The 12,361-nt window shown below is 39.8% G+C and overlaps 1 protein-coding gene across 2 annotated transcripts in view; it reads right to left on the bottom strand.

The window, feature by feature from the left end:
• Window positions 1–10,477, bottom strand: part of macrod1 (mono-ADP ribosylhydrolase 1) — a 75,321-nt gene extending 64,844 nt beyond the window's left edge. Inside the window, exons 1-3 of one of the 2 annotated variants that reach the window (XM_058396932.1) lie at window positions 9,933–10,475; window positions 8,708–8,800; window positions 7,814–7,924 (exon numbers count right to left, since the gene is read on the bottom strand). In XM_058396932.1, coding sequence (XP_058252915.1) covers window positions 7,814–7,924; window positions 8,708–8,800; window positions 9,933–10,305 — 577 coding nt within the window. In that variant the 5' untranslated portion in view covers window positions 10,306–10,475. Of the gene's footprint in view, window positions 1–7,813; window positions 7,925–8,707; window positions 8,801–9,932 lie in introns of both variants that reach the window. The other variant, XM_058396933.1, reaches the window with a different exon arrangement.
• Between the last annotated feature and the right edge of the window lie 1,884 nt (window positions 10,478–12,361).

The following is a 12,361-nucleotide window of genomic DNA, read 5'->3' as shown; positions in this document are numbered from 1 at the left end:
ATTGTTCTATTCCTTTTATACCACTATTTTCACATCCTGCAAATGAAAAGATTTTATTTATTAAAGGCCAACTTTATTACCGTTTGTATTTACAGTATTGTGGAACATCCAGGAGAAAAGTAATACCTGTGCTGATCAACAGCAAAGCAACAGCACCTGTATACTAAAGACTTTAGAGACTACTGACTGTTACAAAGCGCTGACTCCTTTTCCGTATGCCTCATGAGGGATTTTTTTTTTTTTTTGCTGTTACATGTTTTTTAATCTATTTATTGTTAGATTGTCTGCAGATGATAGAAATATTAACATATAAGAACGAGAGCATAAAATATAAACCTTTTTTGTGTGGTGCTACGGTAAGAGCTGCCGTTATAGAAAAGTAATGAAATGCCAGTGCCGAGGTATAAAGGTATATATACGATGGCACGGATTATAATAAGAATTCAATTAAAAGGAGTTATTACGGTACAGATCCTGCCCAGCTGCTCTTCATTTAGTTTAACACGATGTTTCAAGAAGGCATCGAGTCTCCGATTTCCTGCGAAGAGCTGTCAAAAGCCTTTATCAGTTAAGAAGATTGAACCTTTTAGGGGACAGCCTTTTATTTTCTCATCTAGTTCCTGGTTGTGTTCAGTGATACATTAGCAGGGCTACTCGCATAGTTTAATCAATATCTCTATGTGAAGGAGCGAAGCAGCTCAGTGGGTAAGATGAATATTTCATATTTGGTTTTAAAAAGGTAATAATGAGCAAGTAGGTCTGATGAATGTAAGACAGGTTTTTACAATCACATTTCAATCTAAAGGATTTAAATCAGGCTGATATCACAGTTCATATTCAGCTGTCGGATTTGTTGATCTGAAGTCGTCTGGGGCTTAGTGATGGAGAAATTCTGAAATCTCATTCTGTGAAACTCTGCTACAGACACTTCAGGACAGAAGGGACAAGAAATCAGATGCTTAAAGGGATTTTGAACCACTTTTTTGTGGACAAATATTTTTATAATCCTTTTTAAATGACCTGTATTAAAACCTAAGCACAAACGCCATCATTTCAATTCATGTATCGGCAAATCAGTTATTATTTTTGCCACAAGCATGCACCAAGAGTGGTCTCTTATTTTGTAAAATGACCTTTTTAAACTGCCTCAATTATAAGCACTTACAGTTCATCTGAATTTTAAGTGCCGGCCAAAGGTTAATACAAGTCCAGAAGCTCATAACGTAACCAAGAAAACTAGAAACACCTACAAGACTATTCTCAAATTAATACTGAACACAAGTCAGCACTGTGCAGCAGAAAAACAAGCTACAAGCTTCAAACACTGCAATAGGATGCTTTGACCTGCTATAAAAACAGCTCACATGAAAACATCGGACAAGAAAACGCCACACACAATCACAGTAGACTGAATTTCTTGATTAAGTTCTTGAGCTATCTCTGTTACTAAGATACAGGAAAGTAATTAATTTAATCCATTTATCAATTCGTCCATTGCGTGACTAGTTTTAGACGTGCTGCTGAGGAGTTTATTGTGGATTGCGGCTGTTCCGGTGAATCGCAGGTGTTCATAAAACTGTGCAAATCCTAAGTGTTGCTGAAGAGGAAGGTGCGAATTAATGAAACACGCTGATTACTTTTAAGCATAATTTAATAATTGCAAGCACATTATCACTCAAAACAGCTTCATCACAATTAACATTTCTGTCATAATTGAGCACTCGTGAGTGTCCTCAGGGGGTTACGAGCTTTTGAGATACTCAGCACTCTCTTGGTGCCTTTCAAATTTTCACCGGATTTTGGTGCGAAGGTAATGTTTATTACAGCAGAGAGCTGTGGGAGTGCGTACGTGTTATGGACTTATTTTTCACTCAAACTAAAGAAACAGCGTATAACAAGAAGAAACGAATGACAAATCCATATTATCATATTACACCTACCTACTAGAACAATGGGTAATACAGCAAATCCCATTGGAATATACTTGGTTTAGAAGCCGTTGTTCTTACAGAAATTAATTGTGTACAAACACTAGGCAAGATTATCCCACACTTTCCTTCTGCTGTCTCGTAAAATGAGTTTATAGGGAACATGTATATCATGAAAAAGAAATACGTAAACGTTGAAATAATAAGGAAAAAGTTATAGTGAGAATAAATGATTTTTTAAGGACATTAGTATTTATTTATCTATAGATGGTGTCTACTAGAATCAAAAACAAATGGCTTCCGTTCCTGAAACATACCATTGCGCTAATAATTCACAATAGTCAGGAGGATAGATGATTGATTTTAGCCTTTACATCATCGGATGCATTAACGGAGGAAGGTGGACAGATTTAAAAGGGGGTGGAGTTTGGATAACGATCACTTTGCATCGTAATAAGCTGAACATAGTTTACTCTCATCGTCTACGGTCATAGAAAAGAAATCTGCATGGCAGTAATTTTATCGCGTTTGACAGAGTGGCACAGCGAGTAGCGGTGCCATCTCACAGCTCCAGGGTCTCCAGTTCGATCCTGAGCTCAGTTACTGTCTGTGTGAAATCTCATGAGGTGTCTGTGTGTGTTTCTTTTGGTTTCCTGACACTTCCTAAAAACATACCCATTGTTGGATTGGCCTCTCTGAATTGCCCCTAGGTGTGAAGGAGTATGTGAATGTGTAGAAGAGCTCTTCTGATCCATTGTGCCCATGACCAGGATAAAACAGTTACTGATGATAAATGAACATACTTTTATTGTGACCTTTTAGATATCTTTAAAAAAAAAAAAAAATGAAATGAGTAATGTAATTCTGGATGACAGTTTTATGTCTCGTTTAATATGTTTCTTCAGATCTATTAGATAACAAGAAGTAAAGACGGAATTATATAAAACATTTGCAAAAAAACAATCAGTTTCTGATTTTTTCTGACAATCTACAAAACTGACTGAATTAAAATGACTTAATTCGGCAGTGCATCATGTGTGTGACAGTAAATGGCATTGTTCATGCATAATTATGGACGCTGGAGAAGAATAAAGGAGCAATGTGTGGTTGTGCTTGACATTCTGTATGTTAAACTGGAGACCAGCGTCTGTGATATCCAATAACACACCCCTGCAATGTTTAAACTGTGTGTGTGTGTGTGTGTGTGTGTGTGGATATGTGAATACACTAACGTACTGGATCGTTGCACACTTAGCAGTCTTGAGAAGTCCATTCCAGCAACCAAATTAATTACCTCTGGACAGTCTGTTAATCCTCACGCTTTTACACCGAGGCCCAGCGGCCAGTCGATCAATGCTGCTGAGAGGGATGAATCAGTGTCCTGTCACACTAACTCCTATCCCTATCCCTTCTCTCCCACCTCCTCTCAATAACTTTTTCCACTCGCTTCTTTTGTCTTACGCTCCTTTAATTTCTTCAGCAAACTCCACTCTAAACTCCGAATAGGATATTAAGCCCTAACAGGTTTCTCTGGTGCTGTTGGGATCACGTGTTGCCTTCTCAGAGCATGACTGCTCAAATGTTAACACGTCGTTGTCTCGCTCTATAGCCCATTTTGGAACAGATGATGGACAAAATAATAAACCCTGCGCAATTTTACAGTGCCGTGATACCGCATTAATGTCAGCACTGCCAAATAACCATGAAATGCTGACACTGATCCTGGCGGCACAACATCTGTGAGACTGATGCGACCATTCTCTATAAAGTGATGTAATCGACAGCAAATTCCCTCTCGAATTGCAGCATATGGAATTATTTCTCTTCAGGGAATTGCCAGACTGAGTGTTTACCAGGCAAACCCCAAGAGTCCCTGCTAGCAATAGCACCAATATGGAAATAAACTTTGCTTCCATCTAGTGGTGATAAACTCTTATCATTAAGCCAGATCCTTTAAGTTCTAAGTTGCTTTTCATCTTGCTTGTGCTACATCTAGCATTAATGATATTATATTTAAATCTTTGCAGGGGTTGACCTCGTGAGTATAATGCATTTTATAGTAGTCAGATTGCTCAACACAAAATATTTCTTTTCATACCCTTGTATAGCCATATATATACACTACTCACAAAAAGTTAAGGATATTTGGCTTTTGGGTGAAATTTATGGAAAATGAAAAAAGTTCACGCTACATTGATATTATATCATGAAAGTAGGGCATTTAAGTAGAAGCATGCAATGGTGAGTTCTTCATCTCAAACAATTTATTGAAACAAAAGCCAACAACAGTGGTGGGTATACCGCAACAAAAAATGTCAGTGTCTCAATAATTTGTCATGTGCCCTTGACCATCAATTACAGCTTGACGACGATGTCGACTTATTGTCTGCTGAGGCACGGCATTCCACTCTTCTTGAAGGGCGGCCCTCAGGTCATTGAGGTTCTGGGGTGCAGGGTTACGAGCCTCTACACGGCAACTCAGCTGATCCCATAGGTTTTCTATGAGATTCAGGCCTGGAGAAAGTGCAGGCCACTCCGTTTGAGGTACCCCAGCCTCCAGCAGCCGTTCCCTAATGATGCGACCTTGATGAGCTGGAGCATCGTCATCCATGAAGATGAAATTAGGCCTGTGTTGTTCATGCAGGGGAACAATGACTGGATTAATGATGTTATTCAGGTAGTATTGGCTTGTCACTGTACCATTCACAAGATGCAGGTGACGCATAGCGCTCTCCTTGACGTCTCCACATTGGCCATCATTTCTCCTTAACGTGAATCGACTTTCATCAGAGAACAGCACTGAGGCCCACTGGTCCCTTGTCCAGCGTAAATGCTCCCTGGCCTAACACCTGTGACTGGTGGTGTGGTCAGGTACCCTTGCAGGTCATCTAGCAAGCAGACCACGCTGATGTAAATGGTTTTGAATGGTCTGAGGTGACACTTGGGTGCCTCTCACCTCCCGTAAATGTGCCTGGAGTTGAGTGGCATTCATCATCCGGTTCTGCAGGGCACTGTTCACAATGAAGCGGTCTTCAACGTGGGATGTGGCCAAAAGATGTCCACATCTATGCCTTTCTGTGACTCTTCCAGTCTCTCTGTATCTCTGTCTCAACCTGCTGATGACACTCTGTGACACTCTAAGCTCAGTGGCCACTTCCCTCTGAGAACATCCTGTTTGAAGCCTTGCAATGGTGAGGTACTGTTGATCAATTGTTAGGTGTGGTCTTGGTCTCATGATGTCAAAATGTGAACAGCATGATGAAGAGGACTGTTTAAATACCAAATCTAATTGAACCAGAAAATGTATTGGTCGATTCATGGATCAAACACCAGTTGTGAATTTTGCCGTTAAGCACCTTGTTAGAGAACAGCAAGTTATGCAAAAAGTACTGAAACACTGAACAGTTGGACATGTGCATTCCAAAGTGTAGAGAAGGTCAAATTAAGTTCACCTGTAAAGGTTATAGTGCATTTTAGGTGCATCCTGAAATTTCACCCAAAAGCTGAATATCCTTAACCTTTTGTGAGTAGTGTATATATATACACTGTATTGCCAAAAGTATTCGCTCACTTGCCTTGACTCGCATATGAACTTAAGTGACATCCCATTCCTAATCCATAGGGTTCAATATGACGTCGGTCCACCCTTTGCAGCTATAACAGCTTCAGCTCTTCTGGGAAGGCTGTCCACAAGGTTTAGGAGTGTGTTTATGGGAAATTTTGACCATTCTTCAAGAAGCGCATTTGTGAGGTCACACACTGATGTTGGACGAGAAGGCCTGGCTCTCAGTCTCCGTTCTAATTCATCCCAAAGGTGTTCTATCGGGTTGAGGTCAGGACTCTGTGCAGGCCAGTCAAGTTCATCCACACCAGACTCTGTCATCCATGTCTTTATGGACCTTGTTTTGTGCACTGGTGCACAGTCATGTTGGAAGAGGAAGGGGCCAGCTCCAAACTGTTCCCACAAAGTTGGGAGCATGGAATTGTCCAAAATGTCTTGGTATGCTGAAGCATTCAGAGTTCCTTTCACTGGAACTAAGGGGCCAAGCCCAGCTCCTGAAAAACAACCCCACACCATAATCCCCCCTCCACCAAACTTTACACTTGGCACAATGCAGTCAGACAAGTACCGTTCTCCTGGCAACCGCCAAACCCAGACTCGTCCATCAGATTGCCAGATGGAGAAGCGCGATTCGTCACTCCAGAGAACGCGTCTCCACTGCTCTAGAGTCCAGTGGCGGCGTGCTTTACACCCCTGCATCCGACGCTTTGCATTGCACTTGGTGATGTATGGCTTGGATGCAGCTGCTCGGCCATGGAAACCCATTCCATGAAGCTCTCTGCGCACTGTTCTTGAGCTAATCTGAAGGCCACATGAAGTTTGGAGGTCTGTAGCGATTGACTCTGCAGAAAGTTGGCGACCTCTTCGCACTATGCGCCTCAGCATCCGCTGACCCCGCTCCGTCAGTTTATGTGGCCTACCACTTCGTGGCTGAGTTGCTGTCATTCCCAAACACTTCCACGTTCTTATAATACAGCTGACAGTTGACTGTGGAATATTTAGGAGCGAGGAAATTTCACGACTGGATTTGTTGCACAGGTGGCATCCTATCACAGTTCCACGCTGGAATTCACTGAGTTCCTGAGAGCGACCCATTCTTTCACAAATGTTTGTAAAAACAGTCTGCATGCCTAGGTGCTTGATTTTATACACCTGTGGCCATGGAAGTGATTGGAACACCTGATTCTGATTATTTGGATGGGTGAGCGAATACTTTTGGCAATATAGTGTATATATATATATATATATATATATATATATGGACAGTAAATAGCATCAAACTAAGAAATGATTAAAAAACTAAACATTTTATTATTATAATCTCTGATCCATTTTATTTTACTGCTGACCTTATGATAAAGCTTATGGATTTATTTTATTCAATCAAGTCTTGTTGAAACAAACACTAACTACATCGATTTCAGGCTAGTCTGTCAACATTTCGTAGCTAACTAATAATAGCCAATTAACTGTTGATTTAATTTGCCAAAAGTTGCAACGAGTACACCTTTTTGCCATTTGTTAGTTAATTATTTTCCAATAACAGTGAATAAATCTAGAAGTGTTTTCCCCTCTCATACCACAGCAATTTGCAAAAGCTTTCAATTTTAGATGTGATATGACAGAAGTGTAACAGACAATACACCTTTCAAACTCCTATGTAATAAAGAATTTACCATGATAGAAAACTGAAAAGCTGAAAAATTTGGCACTCAAGACTCCTTCCAGAAATGTTCAATAAACCTTTCTTGTACAGAAACCTTCACCATTTTGATTTTTTCTTTGTTTAATAATAACCCCTGAGTTTATTATTAGTCTTAAATTTTGTACAACAGCCGCCATATTATATTCCTGTGAATTAGCTGGGTTTTTTATTTAAATAATCATAAACCTGTGATTTGAGTTACAGCCAGCACTAATATCAAAGCTGCTGTTATAGAAAATTAATAAACACCTTCAGACCAATCACATTCAAGAATTCAACACCGATATGGTATAACCAAGGTTGAACCACAGCTTATACTTTATATTCTTTTTAATATTATGGTAGAACTTCAAATCACAACTATGAATTATAATTTTTGTCTTTTTGTTGTGTGAACTAAAATCATTTTTATTGCTTCTTTCCTAGGAACGTGAAACATACCGTCACCTCTGTATTCTGTGATTGTGATATACATAACTGCTGGATTTATACTCATATATTCATTTTCTGTCCAACTGTCTCAGATAGAATAACATGTGAACTGATGCACCAGCCATAGCGGGTCTGAGCATCTAGTATTAGGCACACCATGATTTTATTTCAGTGCATAATCCTCACCTGCATTGGCAATGGCATCTATCTCCAGTTTGGTGATGTCACCACGGAAGAGAGAGATTTTCTGATTCAGTTCATCGTTGGCCTTGTAAAGAGGCTTAGCAGATACAGTGTCTAGTCGCCAAAGAGGGGGGAAAAAATGTTCAGTGTGATAAAAATGAAATTATTTAGGAAAGGCTGAGCAAACAGCAATGCATAGAACACAGTGTTCAAAACAAGTCGTCTTTTATATCATCGCCCTGCAACAAGGTTAATGGGGTTATGGACATGTGGTGAGAGACAGAAACAGAGCTAGGTCTGTCTACTGCACTTGAGACAAAACAGGAGCTTTCCTTTAGAATACTTGCATTCTATATGACCTGTGAGTAGATGAAGAAGCAAACAGGAGTATGCTACAGTTTGAAGCCCTGCAATCCTGCCAATGTTGCCGTCTCCAGCTGTGGCCAAGATCAGCTTCAGTGACTTAACTCGAGTGCCTCACCTCGGGAATACAACTAGTGGGCTAGATCAATTTGGTTTTAGGAAAGGCCTCATAGATTATTGCATATTATGTTCTGGGGCATAGGGAGAGAGAAGCAAATAACACTGTAAGGCATATACAATAGCAGAATATGTAGACTGAGCTCTATGATTTCTGTGCAATATAATGAAGGTAATGCAGAATACGAGAAGCCACAGATCTTATTTAACTGGATTGGCCAAAACAACTACAATATTTTAAGCACTGCTTTAAAAAATTTACAACTGCAGGTTTTTTTTAAAGGCAGAAGATGTTTTATACAAGCGCCATGTTATAAACAGTGTGTGTTATTATAAATAAAGTGTGTGTGAGTTGGGTAGAGAGCTGATTAATAGAAATGCTAAATCTTCATGAGCTAGATATAAGTATTTAGTTACCCATGTGCTTCCAGACAGGAACCTTGTCCAGGGAGATGTAGTCAGTCCTGTACATCTCTCTTCTCTCCTTCACGCTCATGGACAGAAGCTCCTCTAATATGGCACACAATATAATGATACAAGGCAATAATGTAAAAACACACGCGCGCACACAAACTGCACATAAACTAAAGCTTTCAATAATTCGTTAAAAGGTTAATTGAGGCATTTAATCCCTCATTCATTGAATCTATTTTAAGACCATTAAGGCTTTATTGATATTTTAATGAGACTGTATAGTCACATAGACAGAAGGAATTAAGGCTTGTTGTAAATACTAAATTGGCTGTTAAAATATTTACGATTTAAAGGTAACTGAATGATAGATAAACCACCACACTTGTGATTTTGTGTTATCTGCTTTTATTTTCATATTGCTTTATTATTTATTCATTAAAAAGAAAGTTACTGTATACTCTACGTACAGTCACAGACCGAGTTGACTACCCCTTGGTAGGCTATATACTCCAACCTCCTTATTATTGACAGAATTAAGTAAATGTTTGATATTTCTGTGCAGCACAGTTTTGCAGTGATTCGCGTTGCCATCTCATAGCTCTAATTACCCCCAGATGAATTCTGAGATTCTGGTTGGAGTGTTGCATGTTTTCTCTGTATCTGTGTGGCTTTCTTTGGGTTCTCTGGCTTCCTGTTACATAAACACTGCTTCTAGCTGTGAATCAGTCTGCAAATGTGTGTGTGTGTGTGTATAGTGCCCTTTGATGGACTGGTGTCTCATACAGGATGTATTCTAGTCTCATTCCCAGTGCTGCTGGGATAGCTTCCAGAGCCACTGGAACCCGGACTGGGATAAATCGAGAAGTGGAGATGCATGAAGGAATAACTTGTCCATGATGTAGCATTAGGACTAATTTAGAAACTGTTCCCTTTCTACCAGTGCTTACCAGCTGGCAAAAATGGTCTACCAGTTTGACCACTTTGAACTGTGTTGTGGCAACTGGTAGCTAGACAGTCCAAACTGGATTGTAAATTTGGGTCAAATTGATGATGCTAAATTTCACCAAGAATAACACTGTTTTAAAAAAATATATATAGTAGTACACTCTATTACATAAGTTTGTCACCCCCCGAATATAACACACTGACCACGCCCCTTTATTCATAATCAATAAAGGGGCGTGTCTGCGCTCTCCTCAGTTGACCTAATCACAGTAAATGAACTCACTTTTCACTTCTTTCCAGTCACTTTTGTCCGAGTCTAAGTTGACAGGTGGGCGCGCGGCCATGGCACAAACTGCACTCGAGCTCAGCACGGCGGCGGACACACCGACAGCTCCGAGCAGCACCGCGACAGAGCGCTTCCGACTGGACACGCCACTGGACACACTAACACCTTTCCACTTCGGGGTCACAGAAGAGGTGGAGAACAACTCCGAGCGCGTGGCTATATTTACACCTCGGCGCGCGCACGGCGGGGTATTCCCAGCGGGGTGAAATAAACTGAACTTCACGCGACGCGAAAGCTGGTGCTTTTCCAAAACACGACTTATCACGGACACTGAAACACGAGTCGCTAGTCTGGATATTTGAAACGCCATAACCCAAATTAGCAGTACTGTCCACAATGCTTTTACGTCGGCCAAATTTATTACCAGTCTGATTTATTACTGATTCTTTATCCCCCCTAAAGTTTGCCTTCATAAACGATGAAAGCGAAAGTACAGCGTCGCTCACTGGGAATGTACCATTAAATAGGGGTCCAGTGGACGTACACTTCTCGTTGGACTTTCAAGGTGTCTTATTATCCTGCACTGCCGTCTAGTGGTCAATACATTCAGCTCCGAACTTTTTGGGTGAGATACTAATATAATGTCCGGTTGGGGTTCTCTACATTTTTACTTAAAAAATGGACTGTGATTCATGATGCAACTATTCAGTTATCATGCAGCTATAATGTCAAAGAGCACTGATCTAAAGTTCAGTACTGATGTACAATGATCATGCATTACATTATGACCACCTGCCTATTATTGTGTTGGTCCCCCTTTTGCAGCAAAAACCCATCCTGCACTGTGTATTCTAGCACCTTTCTATCAGAACCAGCATTAACTTCTTCAGCAATTTGAGCAACAGTAGCTCGTCTGTTGGATCGGATCACACGGGCCAGCCTTCACTCCTCACATGCATCAATGAGCCTTGGCCGCCCATGACCCTGTCACCGGTTCACCACTGTTCCTTCCTTGGACCACTTTTGATAGATACTGACCACTGCAGACCGGGAACACCCCACAAGAGCTGCAGTTTTGGAGATGCTCTGATCCAGTCGTCTAGGCATCACAATTTGACCCCTGTCAAACTCTAAATAAATAAATAAATAATAGTATGCTTAGAGTACAATTACAGCCTCATAGATCACAGGATCCCTAAACACCATGCTGAAAACCACTGCTTGACAGAACAAGTCAAGGTGTTTGATAGACAATTTTTTTTCTTTTTCAGATTAAAGCAGGACCACACAAATATTTCAACACAGAGAACAGTGTTTAATATATGAACTGAATATTGCATATAATGCAATACATAAATAACCTGCTAGTTGTAAATCATGAGAAAGTGTCCCACAAACTTCAGCACATAATTCAGAAATTAACCAACAGCAGAGTGCCGTGGTGCAGACCATTACAAAACAGACAGTCCTTACCATCCCCAAGGTTATTATTTTCCTATAATAATGTGTCCTCATGTGTTTTATACGTCTTATATCACAGCAGTTTGGTAAATTACAGCATGAGTGTGAGCACAATTATTTATTAATTAAAGAATGACATGCCATACTTTTGTAAAATCAGTTAATCAGTTTATATCACCGCATTGTGTTATTTTCCTCATGTGTCTTATATAAACTGATTACAATAAGGTCTTATGAAAATAAATTAGCACATAGCTTTTATTATGTTTCATTCTACATTCATTCTGAGGATTATCATCTGTAACATGCAAATAGAAAACCATATAATACCTTGTGACAATTCAGTGAGGTTCATATTTTTAATTGTAATTAACATTATTAAATATTAAAATATTCAACTTTAAATAACATTCATGGAGCTGGAATCAATTTCCTTTTCTCTGTGAAATTAAAATTTGGACAGATTACAAATAGGCCATATTAAACTGGGTTAAATGGCTGGAATGGTATTTCAACAAGGTCTTCACTCAGGTTTGGTCGTCTTCACTCGAGACTCATTATCTTACACTGCCCTCTAGTTGTAAACATCACCAAGCACCAAGTCTATTTTAGTGACAGTACTGTAAAGCAAACTTATGAGGTTGTGCTGGATCTTTAATAAAAAATAAGGCAAAGTATAGACTCCTTGGAAAAAGAAAGCAGACCTTTTCCAAAGAGTCTATTAAAAGACCGTCCTATCCTCTCTATGCTTGTCTAATTGTAATGGATGTAGATTGTACTACATTAGTCATTTTTGTGGTGGGTGAAAAGGCAGCACTGACATGAGTCACTGTAGCAAGAATAAATTGAAACACTAAGTAATAAAGATGTTCCTTCCTATCTGCCTTAATAGACCAGATAAACAGTTATTTTAGGTGCTCTGAGCTCTTATAGGAACACACCCAAAAGAGACTGTGGTCACACAC

This window comes from Hemibagrus wyckioides, linkage group LG08, assembly GCF_019097595.1.
Source record: "Hemibagrus wyckioides isolate EC202008001 linkage group LG08, SWU_Hwy_1.0, whole genome shotgun sequence".
NCBI lineage: Eukaryota > Metazoa > Chordata > Actinopteri > Siluriformes > Bagridae > Hemibagrus > Hemibagrus wyckioides.
Note: the sequence above shows the minus strand (reverse complement) of the source record. Positions and strands in the feature narration are given on the sequence as shown.